The sequence below is a fragment of the Erinaceus europaeus genome, chromosome 13, assembly GCF_950295315.1.
Source record: "Erinaceus europaeus chromosome 13, mEriEur2.1, whole genome shotgun sequence".
Lineage (NCBI taxonomy): Eukaryota > Metazoa > Chordata > Mammalia > Eulipotyphla > Erinaceidae > Erinaceus > Erinaceus europaeus.
Window position 1 is genome coordinate 42,553,736 of NC_080174.1, and position 21,896 is coordinate 42,575,631.

Consider the following 21,896-nt stretch of genomic DNA (forward strand, 5'->3'; position numbering starts at 1 on the left):
GTAAAAAAGGGTTTGCACTCCAGGACCCTATGCACAGGCAGGAAGGAACTGGAATAAGGGAAATCCTGTTCCTGGCCGGAAACATACGGCTTGGCATCTAAAGGTAGGACCAGTGACTTTTGGCAGAGAACTGCTTTCCCCAGAATCTAATCTGCTGTGGAGCCTTGATGACCTTTGACCCCCACCCTGACCTGCCAGCAGTCCCAGCTAACATTCTTCTGCCCACTTGAAAGAGGATTTCAGAAGCCCTAGCCGTTGGACCTTCCCAAGTCCAAATCCAAGAGAATCCTTAAGCTTCACGTATGAAATAGTGAAACAACCTCAGTGGACTCTGAAATCAGGAACTGGGGAGTAGAAAAGTTGAATGATTTGTCCAAGATCACTCAGCTACATGACAGAGCAGGTGCAGAGCCAGGACTCCCTTGCTGATGCCAGATTATATTTGCTTGCTTGTTTTGCCACCAGAGCTTCTCTGAGGCTTTTATCTGTGCGATTCCACTATTCACTGCAGCCCCCCTTTTAAAAAAATTTCCTGATAGAGACAGAAGAGACACCACAATACTGTTCCACCATTCGTTTATAATGTTTCCCTTTTGCATGGTTCTTGTGCATGGTATGGTGTGTGCAGTAGCTATGGTGTTGAACTTAAGAGCATGAGGTCCTCAGTTCAACCTCTGGCATCACATGTGCCAGACTGATTCTCTGGCATTCTCATGTAACTAAATAAAATTTTAAAATATTTATTGGTGGGGATAGATAGCATACTGGTTATACAATGAGCCTCTCCTGCCTGAGGCTCCAAAGTCACAGGTTCAATCTCCTGCACCACCCTAAGCCAGAACTGAGCAGTGCTCTGATAAAATAAATAAATAAATAAATAAATATTATTATATTTATTGCTCAGCCACTTTCTAGAATGTGAGTCTGACAAAGTAAATGCTCAATAAAAACTAACTTAATTACTACTGTTTCACTGTCCTATTACTCCATGAGGGGGAAATATAACTTCCTTGATTTGACTGTGAATTCAAGCCAACTGCTAAAGGGATAAGAAGTAGTATAGAAGGAGTCAGTCGGTAGCGCAGCAGGTTAAGCACAGGTGGCGCTAAGTGCAAGAACCGGCTGAAGAATCCCGGTTCGAGCCCCTGGCTCCCCATCTGCAGGGGAGTCCCTTCACAGGCGGTGAAGCAGGTCTGCAGGTGTCTATCTTTCTCTCCCCCTCTGACTTCCCCTCCTATCTCCATTTCTCTCTGTCCTATCCAACAATGACAACATCAATAGCAACTACAAAAATAAAACAACAAAGGGAACAAAAGGGAATGAATAAATAAATAAATACTTAAAAAGAAACTTTTTTTTTAAAAAAAGAAGTAGTACAGAATGAGAATGTGGTTTACAACAGAGGCTGAGGTGGAAAGGAATGGCATAGAGAGGACAAACATGGGACAAGGAGGATAAGAATCTGTGTGAGTCCCACCACAAAACTTATTTATTCACAAGAAGACCTAAGGACATTGAGAATGGCTGCACCCCTTCCAAGTTCTGTGCACATCTGCTGAAAGCAGTATTCTACTTTATGAGACTGCCCCATCCTTCTTGCTGAATGCAAGAAAGTCTCCCTTATATAGGGCTGGAACCTGTGTCCTTGATCTGACTTACTGAGAATTTTCTAGTCACCAGAAGAGTCTTACAGCCAAGAAAGGGTTAAAAACTATTTTATCTTTAAATGTCAAAGAGAGAGCAAAGGCAGTTAGCAATGGGGAAAGAGTAGTTGAGGATTCAGAAGCTGTGCAAGGAAGATAAGGGCGCAGGGTGTCAGGTCTCCCTAACGAAGCATCATGCGAACCTTTCGGTATGGTTTTCCCACGCCGAGGCCTGAGGCCCAGTCGATGCCATAGGTGTGGGCAGTGGCCTGGGACATGGCATAGCGTCCATTGAGATTAGAACTGTAGCAGGCTTTATACCACCAGGCACCGTGGACGATCACGGCACAGTTGCCATCACTTGTGTCGTGGTCAGCATCTTTGGTAGTGAAGGGTGTCCCGTTGTGGAGGCTCAGGGAGTCCCCTGGCAGGGAAGGGAGAAGAGACACTGGTAACTTGGCACTGTGCCTGGCAACCCTGAGGGTGTGCAGTCATAGGACCCTCAGGCCAGCTCTGAGATAGGTGGGTTGGTTTCATCGGGCCTTCTGAGGAAATGGCAGGACAAGGGGGCAGGATATTTTGCCCAAGATCTCTTGGCTAGTTATAGGGTCTTTAGAATTTGAAGTCAGCACTGTGACTGCAAAGACACTAATTGTTCAATCTCTTGTCCCCTCCAAGAATCCGCAGCTTCTTTCTAGATCCTTTGTCTCCTCCCACCTTCACCAGTGGCCTGAACAACTCTGCCAGGGAGAGCTGGAAGGATTCTGCAGAGGCCTGGTCAGGAAGGGGTCTCCCTCAGGCACTTCCTCATAACCACTTCCCTTTTTCAAGTCTCTCCTCAACATTTCTAAAGCAATAAATAAATAAATAATAAATGCCCCAGTTCCTCTTCTGTAGCAGATAATGATCACACTCAACAGAGCTTCAGAAGGCTGCCACAGTCTCCTTCCTATCTCCTTGCCCATTTCACTGAGGCAGAGAGGAACTGCCCAAAGTCACACAGTAAACTACAGCACTGGACTGAAACTCAGGAGTGGTGGCCTGGGATATATGCAGATGTAGTATGCCAGGCTACATGGGGTCTTTCATGCCAAGGCCCCAGAGGTCTCAGGTTCAATCCCTGGTACCACCATATACTGGAGCTTAGTATTGCTCTGGCCTCTCTATCTCTGTATCTCTCTCACAGGAAAATAAATAGGGCCAGGGAAATAACTAACTTGGATAGTGTGCTGCTTTGCCATGCGCACAACCTAGATTCAATTTCTACTATATTGAAAGAAGCTTCAGTACCAAGTGGTGGCACATCTGGTAGAGTGCACATTACACTGCGGAAGGACCTGAATTCAACCCTCTGGTCCCCATCTGCAGGGGGGAATCTTCAAGAGTGGTGAAGCAGTGCTGCAAGTTTCTCTCTCCCTATCTTTCCCTTCCCTCTCAGTTTCTCTGTCTCTAATAAACAAGTAAATAAAACCTTAAATATTTTATCTGTTGGGCAGTAGCACAACAGGTTAAGCGCACATGGCACTAAGCTAAAGGACCGACATAAGGATCCTGGTTTGAGCCCCCCTCCACTCCCCATCTGCAGGGGGCTGGTTTCACAAGCCGTGAAGCAGGTCTGCAGGTGTCTGTCTTTCTCCCTCTCTGTCTCCCCTCTTCTCTTTATTTCTCTCTGTCCCATCCAACAACAACATCAGTGGCAACAATAACAATAACGACAACAAGGGCAACAAAATGGGAAAAAAATGGCCTCCAGGAGCAGTGGATTTGTAGTGCAGGCACCAAGCCCCAGAAGTAACCCTGGAGGCAAATATATATATATGTATATGTATATGTATATGTATATGTATATGTATATGTATATATATTCTGTTTATTTTATTTTAATGAGAGAAGTACAGAGAGAAAAAGACAGCACAACTGCTTAGCTCTAATTTATGATGGTACTGGGGATTGATCTTGGGACCTCAGAGCCTCGGGCATAGAAGTTCTTTGCATGATCATTATGATGTCTTCCTAGCCCTAAATAAAATAACATTTAAATTAAAAAATGGGGCAAGGGGCCGGACGGTGGCACAGTGGGTTAAGTGCACATGGCGCCAAGAGCAAGAACCTGTGTAAGGATCCTGGTTCGTTCGACCCTCCAGCTCTCCACCTGCAAGGAGGTCGATTCACAGGCAGTGAAGCAGGTCTGCAGGTGTCTGTCTTTCTCTCCCCTTCTCTGTCTTCCCCTCCTCTCTTGATTTCTCTCCATTCTATCCAACAACAGCAGCAATAGCAACAATAACAATAATAACAACAACAAGGGCAACAAAAATGGGGAAAAATGGCCTCCAGGAGCAGTGGATTTGTAGTGCAGGCACTGAGCCCCAGTGATAACCCTGGAGGAAAAAAAAATGGGGTGGGCGGTAGCACATCAGATTAAGTGAACATGGAGTGAAGCGCCTGGACCCACATAAGGATCCCAGTTCAAGCCCCCGAATCCCCACCTGCGGGGGGGGGGGGGCACTTCACAGGTGGTGAAGCAAGTCTGCTGGTGTGTCGATCTTTCTCTCCCATTCTCTGTCTTCTCCTCTCTCGATTTCTCTCTGTCCTATCCAACAACAATGACAGCAATAACAACAATAATAACAACAACGATAAACAACAAGGGCAACAAAAGGAAAAAAAATAGCCTCCAGGAGCAGTGGATTCATAGTGCCGGTACTGAGCCCCAGTGATCACCCTGAAGATAAAAGATTAAAAAGAAACAAGAGAAAAGAGAGAAGGGAGTCCGGCGATAGTGCAGCGGGTTAAGTGCACGTGGAGCAAAGTGCAAGGACCAGCAGCTTAAGGATCCCGGTTTGAGCCCCTGGCTCCCCACCTGCAGGGGGTTCACTTCACAGGGGGCTCACTTCACAGTGAAGCAGGTCTGCAGGTGTCTGTCTTTCTCTCCCCCCTCTCTGTGTTCCCCTCCTCTCTCCATTCCTCTCTGTCCTATCCAACAACGACAGCAAAAAAAACAACAATAATAACTACAACAATAAAAAACAAGGGCAAAAAAAGGGAAAATAAATAAAATAAATTTTTTAAAAAAGGAGGAGAAGGAGAAAGAAGCTTCAGTGCTGTGATGTATTTCATTATTTCATTCTCTCTCTGCCTCTATTAAAAAAAAAAAAAAAGCACCTCGGGAGTAGGAGCAAAGAACTGGCTCAGAAATAGAATATGTATGTATGAGTGGGAGTGGGCCCGTAGGTTCCATCCCAGCAGTGCATATTATATACCAATGCTCTGCTCTCACACACTTATTTAAAAAAAAAAAAAAAGTTGGTGTATTGCACCAAAGTAAAAGACTCCCGGGTGGGTTCAGGTCCTTGGAACATGCTGGCAGAGGACCTAGTGGGGGTTGTATTGTTACGTAGAAAACTGGGAAATGTTAAGCACACACAAACTATTGTATTCACTGTCAACTATAAAACATTTAATCCCCCAATTAAAATAAATAAATCTTTCATTGTGGTGTAATATAAAAAATATATATATATGCAAACCACCCATTTCCTTTTGTTACCATTAAAAGTTTGACAGAGGACAATAAAGAAATTTTAAAAAAAAGTTTGACAGAGGAAAAAAAAATGTTGGGAGATTGTTCATGCAGTTTGATAGAGGACAATAAAGAAATTTTTTAAAAAAAGTTTGACAGAGGCAAAAAAAAAATGTTGGGAGATTGTTCACGCAGTACTTTCACCTGGGGTTTGAGCCCCGGGCATCGTGCACAGCATCAGAGGAAGCTCCATGATGGTGGAATGGTGCTGTTGTATCTCTTCTCTTTCTATTTCTGTTTCTTTCTTCCTTTTTTTAAAAAAATTTTTGGGAGTCAGGCGGTAGCACAGTGGGTTAAGAGCTTGTGACACAAAGCGCAAGGACTGGCCTAAGGATCCCGGTTCGAGCCACCGGCTCCCCACCTACAGTGGAGTCGCTTCACAGGCGGTGAAGCGGGTCTACAGGTGTCTGTCTTTCTCTCCCCCTCTCTGTCTTCCCTTCCTCTCTCCATTTCTCTCTGTCCTATCTAACAATGACGACATCAATAACAACAACAATAATAACTACAACAATAAAAGAACAAGGGCAACAAAAGGGAAAATAAATGAATAAATAAAAATAAATTAAAAAGAATACTTATTTTAAAAAATTTAAGAATTTATTTGTTTATTTATTTATTTATGAGAAAGATAGGAGGAGAGAGAGACAGAACCAGATATCGCTCAGGTACATGTGCTGCTGGGGATTGAACTTGATCTTATGCTTGAGAGTCCAAAGCTTGATCTACTGTGCCACCTCCCAGACCACTCTGTTTCTTTCTATATAAAACTAAAAAAGAGGGTGGGGTAGATAGCATAATGGTTATGCAAAGAGACTCTTATGCCTGAGGCTCCAAAGTTCCAGGTTCAATTCCCCCCGCCACACACACACAGTATCATAAGCCAGAGCTGAGTAGTGTTCTGGTAAAAAAAACCCAAAAAACATAAAACTAAAAAAGAAAAATAAAGTCCACTGTGAGTAGTGGAATCATACAGGCTCAAGGCTCCAGAGACTAAAAATAAGTAAATGAATGTATAAACAAACAAGTTAATATTTATTTACTATCATTGGAGCTTCACTGCTCCAAGCTGAAGTATTTCAGGAAGACAGACACAGAGATAGAAGGGGAGAGGGAACGATACCATAGTACCAAAACCTCCTTTAATGTGTGGGAGCCAGGCTTGAGTGTGGGTCAAGGACATGACAAAGCAGCGCCATGATCCAGATAAACCCAGAGGGGATCAGAGCTCTGGTTAAAAATAAAAGAAGAAGAAGGGGGTTGGGCAGTAGCACAACAGGTTAAGCACACAGGGCGCAAATTGGAAGGACCTAAGCAAGAATCCCGGTTTAAGGCCCCGGTTCCCCACCTGCAGGGGGGTCGCTTCACAGGTGGTGAAACAGGTCTGCAGGTGTCTTTCTCTCCCTTTCTCTGTCTTCCCCTCCTCTCTCCATTTTTGTGTCCTGTCCAACAATAACAACATCAATAACAACAATAATAATAACCACAACAACAATAAAAAAAGCAACCAGAGCAACAAAAGGGGGGAAAAAAGGCCTCCAGGAGCAGTGGATTCATAGTGCAGGCACCGAGCCCCAGCAATAACCCTGGATGCAAAAAAAAAAAAAAAAGTAGAGTGTGAAGGAGAGACTGCACAGCACTGTTCCACCTCCAGTGAAACCAACCTCCCCTCACTGCATGCAAATGCTCTCATGTGATGAACATGATCTCAAGCCTGGGAGTACATGGTAGTGTGTGCTCTACCAGGTAAGACATCTACCAGTCACCCCAATATTTTTAAATCTTGTTTAAAGATTTATCTATGAGAGACAGGAAGAACAAGAGAGAAAACCAGAGCATCAGTCTGGCACATGATGCTGGGGATCAAACTTGGGACCTCATGCTTGAGAGTACAATGCTTTATCTACTGTGCCACCTTCTGGGCTGCTCCAATAATTTTTTTAAAATTATGTATATACTTAATGGATTATAATAGTTTAGTTTTCTTTTCATTTTTATTTTATTATTTGTTGGCTAGAAATTGAGACGGAAAGAGGAGAGGGAGGGGGAGAGAGGCACCTGCAGCACTGCTTCACCACTCATGAAGCTTTCCCCTTCTAGGTGGGGGGCAGCGACTTGAACCCGGGTCTTTCTGCACTGTAGCATGTGCACCCCAGCAGGTGTGCCACCACCCAGCCCCATATATGAAAAAGAGATAGAAATAGAAATACCATGGGGGTCAGGCGGTAGCGCAGCGAGTTAAACATACGTGGCGTGAAGCACAAGGACTGAGATAAGATCCCAGTTCCAGCCCCGGCTCCCCACCTGCAGAGGAGTCGCTTCACAGGCAGTGAAGCAGGTCTGCAGGTGTCTGTCTTTCTCTCCTCCTCTCTGTCTTCCCCTCCTCTCTCTATTTCTCTCTGTCCTGTCCAACAACGAGGACATCAATAACAACAACAATAACTACAACAACAATGAGAAAGAAAGAAAGAAAGAAAGAAAGAAAGAAAGAAAGAAAGAAAGAAAGAAAGAAAGACATACCAGAGCACTGCTCATCTCTGGGTTATGGTGGTGCTGGTAATTGAAACTTTGGACTTAGGGCAGGGAGTAGATAGCATAATGGTTATACAAAGAGACTCATGCCTGAGGCTCCAAACTCCTAAATTCAATCCCCTTGCACCACTATAAGCCAGAGCTGAGCAGTGTATGGGTAAAAAAAAAAGAAAAAAAAGGAATTGGGCTAAGCAGTGGGTTAAGGGCATGTGGCACAAAGCACAAGGACCGGTTTGAGCCCCCGGCTCCCTACCTGCAGGGGAGTTGCTTCACAGGCAGTGAAGCACGTCTGAAGGTGTCTCTCTTTCTCTCCCCCTCTCTGTCTTCCCCTCCTCTCTCCATTTCTCTCTGTCTTATCCAACAACGACATCAATAATAACTACAACAATAAAACAACAAGGGCAATAAAAGGAAATAAATATTTTTTAAAAACTTGGGATTCAGAATTTCATGCATGAAAGTCTCTTGCATAATTATTATACTGTCTCTCCAGCCCCCCCCTTAATTTTTAATCGTCAAAAATAAAATAGGGAAGTAGCTCAGCAGTTTATGCAACAGACTTTTTAAAGTATCATCTTTTAAATATTTTATTTATTTATTGGATAGAGACAGAGAAATTGAGTAAGAAGGGGAAGATAGTGAGGGAGAGAGATAGAGAGACACCTGGATAATTACTTTACCATTTGAGAAGCTTTCCCCCTACAAGTGGGGGCTGGGGGATTGAACCTTGGTCTTTGCACATTGTAACATGTGTGCACCACCACCTGGCCCCTATGCAATAGACTTTCATGCCTGAGATTCTGAGGCCCCAGGTTTAATCCCTGGCAGCACCATAAACCATAAAGTGAAAACTTAAAAAAAAAAATAATTAAGAATAAGTCAATAAACTGAGGACTGTTTGATCCAAAGTGCACTTACTTCACTCCTGGACCATCCTCTCTAATGACTGCCATTTCTTTGATGAGGAAGTTGAGACTACAGAGAAGGAATTATGCTGGGAATGGAGTCAGCCTCCTTCACCTCTTCTCCCTCCTCGTCAGGCTCACTTACCTGCAGTTCCCTTTAAGAACTTGCCAAGCACCAGTTTGTAGTGTTCTGCCTCCCCAAGGAGCCGGAAACTCTCATAGTGGGCAAAGGTATGGGCGCCATTGAAGTCCTCCAGCTCCACCCACAGCTCCCAGGTTCCTGAGAGGAAGGGTAAGGCAGGGCTGGGGGACTCTGCAGACCCCAGGCTGAGGATACAGAAGTTCAGAGGAATGACCCCTACCCCTAACCCCTCAGTGTCCCTCAACTCTGCCAGGAAGTTACCCTGGAGCGTAAGCTGGTGCAAATTCTCATTTCCCAGCCAGAATTCTGACTCCTGGCTCCCAAAGCCTGCTTTGTAAGAGGACCAAGAGCGGAAGAAGTCCACAGTGCCATCCTGTCGTCTCTGGAACACCTAGGGAGACAGAGAATTATAAGGCTCTTACCCCTGATGCCAGGGTCAGATTTCTATTTCAGAAAGAATTATATATTGTTTTATGTATATTAGACACAATATATATTATATCCTTGTTAATATTGTATATAATATAACTATATATTATATACCATGGAAGGTGTATTAGAGTGGAGACCAAGAATGAAAGCTTAGGGACACAGGTTAGGAGAACTTCAAGAGGCCAGGCTACTAACACATTCTTTCACCCTACTTTCTCACAGACCCAGTTTTCACAGAAATGAATATAACTGAAGCTGGGTGCCCCTGGCTGAGTGCACAAGGATGTGGGCTTGAGCCCCCGGTCCTCATCTGCAGGGGGAAAACTTCATGAGTGGTGAAGTGAAGCAGGGCTGCAGGTATCTCTCTGTCTCTCTCCCTCTTTTTTTTTTTTTAATTTTTTATATATATTTTTTATTTTATTTATTTATTCTCTTTTGTTGCCCTTGTTGTTTTATTGTTGTAGTTATTATTGTTGTTGTCGTTGTTGGATAGGACAGAGAGAAATGGAGAGAGGAGGGGAAGACAGAGGGGGAGAGAAAGATAGACACCAGCAGACCTGCTTCACCGCCTGTGAAGCGACTCCCCTGCAGGTGGGGAGCCAGGGGCTCGAACCAGGATCCTTATGCCGGTCCGTGTGCTTTGCGCCACCTGCGCTTTAACCCGCTGCGCTACCGCCCGACTCCCAATCTCTCTCTCCCTCTTAATTGAAACCCTTCCCTCTTGATTTCTGGCTGTCTCTATCCAATAATAAGTAATATTTAAATATTATTCAATATTTTAAAGAGATTGGCTCCCTCTCAAGGGCCACCCTATTAAAAAAAAAGAAAGAAAAGAAAAATAAATGAATATAACCAATACATCCCTGCCTAGCAGACAAGCAATTAGCTCTCTCCTTGCTGCCATGCCTCTCTTTCTTATCTGTGAGTCAGGTGGCTCCTTTTTACTGCCCACCCTTCTCTTGGTGATTATTTCTTAACAATAAACTCCCCCAAACCTCTGCTGCTGCCTTATTCTCTCTCCCAGATCCCCTGTGCATCAGCAGCCAGAAGAAGGCAAAATATATCTTCAGAGAAGGTCATCACACCAGCCATTACTGCAAGCTGGACACCAGCCAAGAAGCACGGATAGTGACAGCTGAGAGTAGATACACTGTGAGGTGTGGGCAGTGGGCAGGCAGCCCTCTCTCCTTGGACTGTGAACATGTTGCTTTTCTAAAAAGTAAGTCCAGTGAGCTGTACCTGTGACTGTACTGGAAAACATTCCCTTGTTAACTTTTGCTGACACTCAAGTTCACACTGAAACCTTGCACTCTCTGGGAGAGGCTAAAATGATAGAGGTATTATTGTCTTCCTGTGCTGAGAGTCAGCTTGAAAATTGCCTCCTTGTGTCTCAGGCGGTTATGCAAGGAGGAGAGTGCCAGAGTTATAATCACAGGTCTTGGGTTCAATCTCCAGCATTGCATGTGCCAGAGTGATGCTCTTAACTCTATCACTGGTAAATAGATAAATCTTTTTATTTTCATTACCTGCATTAATGACTTGAGAGGTGATGCAGTGGATAAAGCATTAGACTCTCAAGCATGAGGTCCTATGTGCAAGTGTGATGCTCTGGTTCTCTCTCTTCCCCTCATCTCATTAATAAATAAATCTTTAAAAAATCATCTGCTTTAGGGGCTGGGTGGTGACACACCTGGTAGAACACACACATTACAGTGTGCAAGGACCTGGGTTTAAGGCCCTGGTCCCCACCTGCAGGGGGGAAGCTTCACGAGTGATGAAACTATGCTGCAGGTGTCTCTCTTCCTCTTTATAGCTCCCTTCCCATTCAATTTCTCTTTGCCTCTACCCAAAATAATAAGTAAATACTTTTAACTACCTGCTTTAATTTATTAAGCTAAAAAGCAAGGTATTAAAACAAAGAGGTAACCTCCAGAAGCAAAAGCTGACCTCTTAGCCATGATCCTTCCTCTGTCCCCCTTCCCCTGCTGTCTTATTTTAGCCAAGCAGAAACTTCTTCAAGGAAGTTCATCTACGCCGATGACATCTGCTGTGCAACTCAGGCATCCAAGTTCGACATCCTCAAGGAAACACTCACGAAAGACATGTCTCTGATATCTGATTACTGTAAAAAATGGCGACTAATCCCTAGCACTGCAAAAACGGTATCATCTGTTTTCCATCTACACCATGCCTCGGCCTCGCGTGAGCTTAATGTGCAGCTTGGCGATACGAGAATCCGGCATGAAGCCCAGCCAGTCTATCTTGGCGTTACTCTCGATCGCACTCTGTCATTTCACGAACATCTCATAAAAACTGCAGCAAAGGTGGGCGCGAGGAATAACATCATTGCAAGACTGGCCAGCTCCTCATGGGGCACGAGTGCTTCCACACTACGATCATCATCTCTGGCATTATGCTATTCCACTGCAGAATACTGTGCCCCAGTATGGTTCCGTAGCCCCCATGTCCACTTGGTCGATTCCAAATTATATTCCTCCATGAGGATAATTTCTGGAACCATCCGTTCCACCCCGGTTCCATGGCTGCCAGTTCTTAGCAACATCGCCCCGCCAGATATTCGTCGGGATGCGGCATCATCTAAGTTCATTTCCCACGTCTACGCTCGACTGGACCTGCCAATATACGCGGGTATCTTCGCCCACCCTGTCCAACGCTTGACGTCTCGTCACCCAATCTGGTCCCCTACGCCTACACTGAACTTCTCTGTTCCAGTCTCTTGGAAACAGAGTTGGCAGTCAGCTGAGGTAAAGAACAAACACCTCATCACAGACCCCTGCAAGCGTCAACCTGGCTTTGACCTAGCACGTTATCATTGGGCCCTCCTCAATCGCTATCGAACAGGCCATGGCCGGTGTGCCGCTATGTTCCATCGCTGGGGAGCCAGAGACGACCCCAACTGCCCCTGCGGCTACAGACAGACTATGACCCACATAGTCAACGACTGCCACCTCTCCAGATTCAAAGGAGGTCTCGAAACTTTACATCAGGCTCAACCTGACGCTGTTGACTGGCTACGGAAGAAGGGCAAACACTAGAAGAAGAAGCCAAGCAGTCCTCAAGCTCTACAGAGATTCTCTGCAAAATATCTTCTAATTTCCATTGCTGCTTTTGCCCACTGTCTTCCGCCTGGACTCTTGAAGTTCTCCTAACCTGTGTCCCTAAGACTTCATTCCTACTATGTGTGCTTAATCCAGTGCACTACCACCTGGTCCCTAAAACTTCATTCTTGATGTTCACTGTGATACCCCTTCCACAGTATAATAAATAGTTATATATAGTTTTGGTGTTTGTTTTTTTTGCCTCTAGGGTTATTGCTAGGGCTCAATGCCTGCACTATGAACCCACTGCTCCTGGAGGATATTTTTTTTCCCTTTTGTTGCTCTTGTTGTTTATCACTATTGCTGTTATTATTATTGTTTTGTTGTTGTTGGATAGAACAGAGAGAAATACAGAGAGGAGGGGAAAATGGTAGGGGGGAGAGAAAGATAGACACCTGCAGACCTGCTTCACCACTCATGAAGCAACGCCCCTGCAGGTGAGGAGCAGGGCTCAAACCCGAGTCCTTATGCTGGTCTTTGAGCTTGGTGCCATGTGTTTAACCTGCTGCACTACCGTCGGCCCCCTGTAGTTCTTCCTGAACTATAAATCTGACCTGGTCCTTTCCATGCCCCAAACATTTTCCTGGCTCCTTATTGTCCTCGGTGCTCCTGATCATGTGCTGCCCTACAGGCCTGGACTTTGCAGAAGCTCTGATCCATGCTGAGGCCACACCAGTCAACCTCAGCTCTCTGCTCTTTCTCATTTGCGTGCCCACACCCACCCCTCCACCCTCAGATTTGTCTTTCTCTCTACCTGGGATGTTCCTCTGCACCTCACCAGTGATAAGAGCTTCTGCACAGCCTTCAGGTCCCCTTCAAATGGGATCTCCTCTCTGAGGCCTTCTCAGACCTTCAGGTTCTCCTGGAGCTCAGGAAGACTGTAATCTGGGAAGTGCCTTGGCACTAGTGGGCTTTGGCTCCCCCTAGAGACCAAGAGAAGAATTGCTCACTGGGCCTAGGCCGAGTTCCTTTCTACCACTCACCAGCCAGCCACCTCCTGCTTTGTCCATGTCACAGAAGACTGAGAGCACTCTGCCATTAGGTAAGCACAAATGGTACCAGCCACTCAAGGTGGCACCCTGGCTCATCAGCTCCTGGCATCTTCTAGGGCCTGAGAAACAGAGGATGGGTTGAGGGGGGCTCCCAAGTTATTCTCTGACCCACACCCCAAGGTAGTGGAACTTGTCCCTTGAAAGCCTTCCAGGGCCCTTGCAGCTCCTTTGGATTCCAGAAGAGACGGCCATGCCTGTGAGTCACCAGCACCTGGTATGGCCTGCCTCCAAGTTCCCGGCTCCTCCAAAGGCTGCCTCACCATCCTGGCACTGAAGAAAGTTCGCTGCTTTTCCTAGCCAAGGTAGAAGAGGGAGTGTTGGTTCTGAGGGCTCAGTACCCTCAAGGGAATGCCCACGAGCCACTGGTGGTGGGGGTATCCAGGCCCTTCTCCTAACCCTCCCGTTCTTCCAGATCCTTAAATGAAATCAATCCAAACCAAGCTGAGCAGTAGCCAAACAGAGCCCTCCCTCTCTCTAGCCCAGGGACAGAAACAAAGAAAAGAGGACCCTGGTTCCACACTTACCAGGCTCACCCTGGGGTCCCATCTTGCCTGGTGGTCCAGGATGCCCTGAAATCCCAAGGGTAGAGAGGCCTTATATACTACTTCATCCCCAGTACCAACATATTAAGGAGGGATTTGGAGCCAAAAGTTACAACCCAGATGCACCCTTCCCCCTTTTCTTTCTTTTTAAAAAACATTTATTTATTTACTTTCTTTTGTTGCCCTTGTTGTTTTATTTTTGTAACCATTATTGTTGTTGTTATTGATGTTGTCGTTGTTGGATAGGATAGAGAGAAATGGAGAGAGGTGGGGAAGACAGAGAGGGGGAGAGAAAGACACCTGCAGACCTGCTTCACTGCTTGTGAAGCGACCCCCCTACAGGTGGGGAGCCAGGGGCTCAAACTGGGATCCTTACGCTGGTCCTTGTGCTTTGTGCCACCTGTGCTTAACCTGCTGCGCTACCGCCCAACTCCCTCTTCCCTTTTTTCTTTTCTTACTTCCTTTCTTCTTTCTTTCTTTTTTTCCTTCTTTTAAGACTTATTTGCTAGTGAGAAGCATGTGGGGAGAAAGAACCAGAGCATCACTCTCAAGTATGTGCTCCTGGAGATAAAGTTCGGGACCTCATGTTTGAGAGTCCAACACTTTATCCGTTGTGCCACTTCCAGACTGCTTTCCTGGTCCTTTGATTGTAGACAAACACTTCATCTTCACTGAGCAGTAGCCAATGCACCCCCAGAGTCCCAACTGTCCCTCCCCACCAATCCTCACTTGCTCCCCGGCATCTCTTACCTGGGGGACCTGGAGCTCCCTTCTCCCCAGGACTTCCTGGGACTCCAGGACAACTGGGCAGGATGACAACTTTGCTGGCTTCCAATTCCCTGGGTTCTGCAGGGAGACATGGAGCTGAGTGGGCACAGGGCAGCTGAAGAGGAGAGGAGTGGACATGCATGTTCCAGACCTCTATGTAGTTTCCTTATCGTCCCTGAGAGCCTGGTGGTCGGTGCTTGCCTTGGGAGCTAGAAAGACCTGGAACCCTCTGCATCCATTCAAATGTAGTGATGGCAGAACTCAAGTCATCAAACTTCCACCTGGCCCCTTGAGGCTGAGAGTCTGGGAGAAGGACAGCCTAACAGAGCCTGGGGGTGCATCGTTGAGGACTCTCTGGGCCACTACCTGGGCAGCTGGGGTGCTCCTGGGTCCTCAGGCAGGAAGGCTCCCCTAGTAAGAGGACTAGAAAGAAGAGTGGGGTCCACAGAAGGTCCATCTTGCTGGCACTCTGGAGGGAGCACAGCAGTTTGTAAAGGGGGAAAGGTTGGTGGGAGAATACACAGGACTTCCTTCCATTGTTCTTCACCGGGAAACCTCACGCAGGCTGGAGCCAGCAGGAGGTGGGGCGTTTCCTTCCTCTCCCTTGAGAAAATGGGAATTATCACTGTTGTGTCTGCACCCACTATATTCCCAGGCCATGCTTGCTGTGGTTTGTACATCAGCTTTAGTCCTCACATTGCCCCATGCATAGCCATTGTTGTTGGCTCTGGATTATAGACCCAGTGCAAAGTTAAATGAATGAATAAACAAGAAGAAACAGGAACCAGGGATACAGCTCAGCCTGTTACATAACCAATTTGCATGCCTCAAGCCTCAAAGATCTTCAGGCCTTTGGTTCAGTCCCCAGCACCACCTCATACCAGAGCTGAGCGGTACTCTGATCTCCCTCCCTTTCTCACATCTTCCCTCTCCCTCTCTTATTCTTCATCTCATAATAAATTAATCTTTTAAAAAGGGGGAGGGAGTCAGATGTTAGTGCAGCGGGTTAAGCGCAGGTGGCACAAAGCTCAAAGACCAGCAGAAGGATCCCGGTTCCAGCCCCCAACCTGCAGGAGTCACTTCATAGGCAGTGAAGCAGGTCTGCAGGTGTCTGTCTTTCTCTCCTCCACTCTGTCTTCCCCCCCTCTCTCCATTTCTCTCTGTCCTATCCAACAACAATGACATCAATAACAACAATAATAACTACAACAATAAAAACAATAAGGGAAACAAAAGGAAAATTAATTAATTAATCAATTAATTATATAATTAATAAAAGTGGTTCAGAGGTGGCAAGCTCTGACTTGCAAGCATGAGGTCCTGAGTTCAATTTCTTACACTATATATCTGGAGTGTGACTCTAGCCCACTTCTCCCATGAAATAAATAAAATTAATGGGCAGGGGTAGATTGCATAATGGTTATGCAAGGAGACTTTCATACCTGAGGTTCTGAAGTCCCAGGTACAACTCCCTGCACCACCATAAGCCAGGGCTTATCATTTAAAAAAGATAATGAGAGAAACATTTAAATGGGAGTCCAGCAGTAGCGCAGTGGGTTAAGTGCATGTGGCACAAAGCTCAAGAACTGGCCGGCATAAGGATTCCCGTTCAAGCCCCTGGCTCCCCACCTGTAGGGGGTTCACTTTACAGACAGTGAAGCAGGTCTGCAGGTGTCTGTCTTTCTCTCCCCCCTCTGTCTTCCCCTCCTCTCTTCATTTCTCTCTGTCCTATCCAACAACGACGACATCAATAACAACAATAATAACTACAACAACAATAAAAAAAACAAGGGCAACAAAAGAGAAAATAAATAAATAAATAAACATTTTAAGTAAGGGGTTGGGTGGTGGTGCACCCAGTAGAGCACACACACTATGATGCCAAAGGACCCAGGGTCAAGGTTCCAGTCCCCACCTGCAGGGGGAAAGGATCATGAATGGTGAAACAGTGCTACAGATCTCTCTCTCCCTCTCTCTCTCTCCCTATTTATCTCCTCCTCTCCTCTCAATTTCTCCATCTCCATCTAAAATTTTAAAAAATGAAATAGGGGAGTTGGGTGGTAGTGCAGCGGGTTAAGCACACGTAGGACAAAGCGCAAGGACTGGCGTGAGGATCCCAGTTTGAGCCCCCGGCTCCCCACCTGCAAGGGAGTCCCTTCACAGGTGGTGAGGCGCGTCTGCAGGTGTCTGTCTTTTTTTTTTTTCTTTATAAAAAGGAAACATTGACTAAACCATAGGATAAGAGGGGTACAACTCCATACAATTCCCACCACCAGAACTCTGTCTCCCATCCCCTCCCCTCATAGCTTTCTTACTCTTTAACCCTCTAGGAGTATGGACCCAAGGTCACTGTGGGTTGCAGAAGGATGAAGGTCTGGCTTCTGTAATTGCTTCCCCACTAAACATGGGTGTTGACAGGTGGATCCATACTCCCAGCCTGTCTCTCTCTTTCCCTAGTGGGGAAGGGCTCTGGGGAAGCGGAGATCTAGGACATATTGGTGGGATTGTCTGTCCAGGGAAGTCTGGTCAGCATCATGCTAGCATCTGGAACCTGGTGGTTGACAAGAGAGTTAACATACAAAGCCAAACAAATTGTTGACCAATCATGGACCTAAAGTCTGGGATAGTGCAGATGAAGAGTTGGGGGCCCCTCCATTTTGTAAATAGCTAGTAGGCATATTTTAGTTATATTCCAAAAGGCCTGTGGTTATACAACGTTTTTTTTCTTTTTCTTTTTTCTCCTGAGCCTGAAATCTGATATGCAGGTGGATCCAAGTTATTGTCTGGGGACATGATGTCATGGCTAGAAAAAGGACCAGAAAGCTGGATCAGGGAAGAGAGTAGCTCCCTACTTTGGGAAAGGGGTATAAATATTGTTGACTGTAAACCCCATTGATTTTATCTAATCTGGGGCCCATATTCAGCTTAGGAGCCTATGTGACCTCTGCATCCCTGTAGATCTGAGCTCACATTCTGTGGTTGTGAGTAGGAACATTCCAAGCTGCCCCAATATTGGCCCATCTTCCTCAGGTGTAGCATAGAGTATGTTGTCCATCCTCCCTTCAGAAGACGAAACATTCTCTACCATTGTTGATACAAGTTGAGGGCAAGGTCCTATGGGGGCCCACAAAGGAGTCTATTGTGTTGTTCCTGATAGAAATGACCAGTAAAAATGGAAAGAGGGATTTATTCGAGGTCTAGGCCCATCAAGTCTGTTTGGGAATCTCAGGACTCCCTGATTAGGGCCCCAGCTGATGGGGTGGCCTGATAGTGACTAAAGAGTCATTGTTAAAGTATGCCAGTCTCTTGCCCTTATTCAGCTTTTGCAGTCCTTGCTTTGATTTGGAGTGAGGGAGAGAACTGTAATAGGAAATAGGTGAGGAGGGTATCTAAGTCTAAGTAGACACTATTTCATTATGAACTTGATACTGACTCACTATAGACTATTGTGTATTTTTGCTTTCAGGTATATATTTTGCCCTAATTTATGGATACATGTGAACATATGCTCTATCTCACGGGACCTGGTCTATATCTAGGTTTTGGGACTTTGTTAGGAAGTGAACCTCCTGGACTGGAATTAGAGAATACTATGAAAGGAAAGGTCTCACCTGAGTAATGAGGGTGAAGGGTTGACATTCCATGCCTGATGTCTCTGGACACAGTCTGAAGTGAAGCATGCTGAGGTGGTACTCGTTGCATTGATTAGGTTGGGATCGGCAGATGCAATATTATTTGGTATGAATTGAGAGATGCATGCAGGAAAGTGAGCCCCACCCTAGAGGTTCCAGGACTGGAAAAATATAAGCTCTATAGAGGAAGCGGGAGGTTCCTGCTATCTTAGGGTTTAAGAAGACAATAGATAATTGTTGCTATAATCACATTATTTGGCAATTGGGTTAACTTTGAGAAAAATCTGTTAGGATTTGCTGTATCATATGCAACATCACTATAATTTATGTCCTTTGACATTATTTGTATGTAGCTATGCCACCAGTTGCTTCTGTTCTCCCTGGTCTAAGCTTTTAAGAGAGTCAACATATCAAAGACTCAGCATATGTATTAAAAAGAGTCAGTCTGTTATTTAAAAAGTTTGAGACATTCAATTTTTCCCCTTTCATATTAATTAGTGATTTATATGACTACAAATTAATAGGAGTGTACTTAAATACCATTCCCACCACCAAAAGACTGTGTCCCATCCCATCCGTCCCCCAGGAGTCTGTCTTTTTCTCCCCCTCTCTGTCTTCCCCTCCTCTCTCCATTTCTCTCTGTCCTATCCAACAGTGACATCAATAACTACAACAATAAAAAGACAAGGGCAACAAAAGGGAATAAATAAATAAGTATTTAAAAAATGAAACAGAAGGGCTAGCTCATGTGACCTAGGAAGTGGTTCAATGACTAGAATACAAAATTTACAAGCATGAGGTCCCAAGTTTAATATCCATTATCACATGTACTAGAGTGATGCTCTCGTCCTCTCCCTCCTCTGCAGTTAAAAACAACAACAGCAAAAAATCTGTCTTTTTAAAAAAATTTTATATCTATTTATTTTCCTTTATTGTTTTTTATTGTTGTTGCAGTTATTGTTGTTGTTGTTATTGATGTCATCGCTGTTAGATAGGACAGAGAGAAATGGAGAGAGGAGAGGAAGACAGAGGAGGAGAGAAAGGTAGACACTTGCAGACCTGCTTCATCACCTGTGAATCAACTCCCCTGCAGATGGACAGCCAGGGACTAGAACCGGGATCCTTATGCTGGTCTTTCCGCTTTGTGCCACATGCACTTAACCCGCTGTGCTACCGCCCGACTTTCTATCAGTATTTTTCTTGAGAGCTTCTTTGGAGGTTCTAGCAGTGGAGTGCAGCTACTCGTATACCCTCGACCGAAGACCGGTCCATCTCTATTCCGGGAAAGCCGTCCTCTTCGACCGAGCACACAGCTTCAGGAGGGACGCACATGGATCCGTGAGGGAGGAAGGGAACACCCGCCTAGCCAGCCAGATCAGCTGAGTCAACCCTGGCGATCAGTGGGATGGCAGATGTCGCAACCAGATCACCCTCACATCCTCAGTCTTTTTCTTAAGGTCCACAAAACGGGCCAGGTGATGATGCATATGGCATATCACACATGACAATGCTCAAGCCCCTGGTTTTCACAAGGGAGAAAGTTTCACAAGCGGTAAAGCGTACAGCAGGGTCTCTCTTCCTCTGTCCCTCTGTATCTCCCCATTCCTTCCCAGTTTCTTTCTATCGCTCTAAAAAAAAAATTCACAAAATAATTCACCTGAATAGTGTGCCTGCTTTGTCATGTGTATAACTCAGGTTTGAGCTTAGTCCTCACTTTGGTGCTACTCTCTCTCTCTCTCTCTCTCTCTCTCTCACACACACACACACACACACACTTATCTGAAAAAGTCATCCTGGAATGGTAAAGCTGCAGCTATGGCAAAACAAGTAAGGCCCAGAGACAGGATATAACTTGTGCTCTCTGGCACTATACCCAGGACTAAAGGGGTTTTTCTCAATCCCCATGCCCTCTGACCTCCAGAAAGACACCCTTAGCAAAGTGACTTCAGAACCAACCTCAGATACCTTGGAAAACTCTTGGCAGGACCTAGAAGGCAGCTGCTAACAAGCATAGTCATAGGAGGAGCAGCTTAGGGAGGGCATCAGGAGACCAGGAGGCCAGTAAGGACAGCTTGGTTCAGATGTGAGGAGTGAAGTCTGAGTTGGCAAGGGATTCTGGTGATACAGGAAGAAGACCTGCTTATTCATTCATTCATTCATTCATTCATTCTTACCCACCTGAGGGCCATCTTTATGCCAAATCCAGTGCTTGTGGGGGATGAGGAGAAGCAGAGCACATGGAGGTAAAGGCGAATTTGCTGGATAAATTTATAAGGTGAATGCCTTGAGACTCCACAGTTCCTGTTTCTAGAAAGCAGTCCTCTCCAAACTCTTGCAAAGGTGTGCCTATGTCTGTGTGCAGCCTATCTCCTCAAAGTGCTGCTCATGGTGCTCTTTGTAGGATTGGTAGCATCTCTGTTTTTTAAAAATATTATTTATTCTTTCCTGTCTAGGCCCGGCAGAATGGCTCCCACAAACAAGGGCCACAAGAAGGGCCGTTCCTCCATCAATGAGATGGTGAGTCGGGAGTACACCATCAATATCCACGGCGTGGGCTTCAAGGAACATGCTCCTTGGGCACTCAGAGAGATCTAGAAATTTGCCATGAAGGATATGGGCACTCCACATGTGCACGTTGACACCAGGCTCAACAAAGCTGTCTGGGCCAAAGGAGTAAGGAATGTCCCCTATGGCATCTGGGTACGGTTGTCCAGAAAACGCAATGAGGATGAAGATTCACCATACTGTATACACTGGTTACCTATGTACCTGTCACCACTTTCAAAAATCTACGGACAATGTGGATGAGAACTAAATATTGATTGTCAAATAAAGTTACAAAACCAAAAATATATAATTATTTATTTATTATTGGATAGAGACAGAGAGAAATTGAGAGAGGAGGGGGAGATAAAGAGGGAGAGAAACAGAGAGATACATGCAACCCTGATTCTATACTCTTGAAGCTGCAGAATCAGGGTCTTGAACCTAGGACCTTGGGCACTATAATGTGTAAGCTTAAGCAGGTGCACCACTGCCTGACCCCTTCCCATAATGTATTTAAAAAAAAAAAAGCCAGGGCTGAGGAGACATCCTAAAAGCTCTGCAAAAGACTCTCATGCTGGGGGCCGGGTGGTATTGCAGCAGGTTAATCGCACATGACCCAAAACACAAGGACCAGCATAAGGATACTGGCTTGACCCCCTGGCTCCCCACCTGCAGGGAATCAATTCACAAGTGGTGAAGCAGGTCTACAGGTGTCTATCTGTCTCTCCCTCTCTCTGTCTTCCTTTCCTCTCTTGATTTCTCTCTGTCCTATCCAACAACGACAATGATAAACAACAAGGGTAACAAAAGGGAAAAAATAGCCTCCAGGAGCAGTGGACTCACAGTGCAGGCACCAAGCCCCAACAATAACCCTGGAGGCAAAAAAAAAAAAAAAAGACTCTCATGCATGGGGCTCCAAGGTCCCAGGTTTAATTTCCAGCACCACTGTAATCCAGAGCTGAACAGTGCTCTGGTTATTTCTGTATCTTCTTCTGTATTAGCCTC

The 21,896-nt window shown here is 45.6% G+C and overlaps 1 protein-coding gene and 1 pseudogene across 2 annotated transcripts; one reads left to right on the forward strand and one right to left on the reverse strand.

The window, feature by feature from the left end:
• Positions 1-1,699: 1,699 nt before the first annotated feature.
• Positions 1,700-15,211, reverse strand: FCN3 (ficolin 3). 2 transcript variants are annotated; one of them, XM_007532482.2, is made up of 8 exons: positions 15,079-15,211; positions 14,695-14,790; positions 13,927-13,971; positions 13,663-13,695; positions 13,334-13,461; positions 9,061-9,190; positions 8,803-8,937; positions 1,700-2,067 (listed from the first exon to the last, which is right to left on the reverse strand). In XM_007532482.2, the coding sequence occupies exons 1-8, from the start codon at positions 15,167-15,169 to the stop codon at positions 1,826-1,828; spliced, it is 900 nt and encodes a 299-aa protein (XP_007532544.1). In that variant the 5' UTR covers positions 15,170-15,211; the 3' UTR covers positions 1,700-1,825. The 2 variants fall into 2 exon arrangements, with proteins under 2 accessions (XP_007532544.1, XP_060061628.1); XM_060205645.1 differs by lacking the exon at positions 15,079-15,211 and having other exon boundaries at positions 13,614-13,695; positions 14,695-14,760.
• Positions 15,212-20,807: 5,596 nt separating this feature from the next.
• On the forward strand, positions 20,808-21,166 carry LOC103121946 (large ribosomal subunit protein eL31-like; annotated as a pseudogene).
• The last annotated feature ends 730 nt before the right edge of the window (positions 21,167-21,896 follow it).

Bases quoted from the DNA above. Each gene is read 5' to 3' on its own strand.
- FCN3 (XM_007532482.2), bottom strand. From the start codon at position 15,169: ATGGACCTTCTGTGGACCCCACTCTTCTTTCTAGTCCTCTTACTAGGG. The intron at 14,791-15,078 runs GTAGTGGCCCAG...GTCTCCCTGCAG, and splicing joins GGAGCACCCCAGCTGCCCAG to AACCCAGGGAATTGGAAGCC. The intron at 13,462-13,662 runs GTGAGGCAGCCT...TCTGTTTCTCAG, and splicing joins CTTTCTTCAGTGCCAGGATG to GCCCTAGAAGATGCCAGGAG.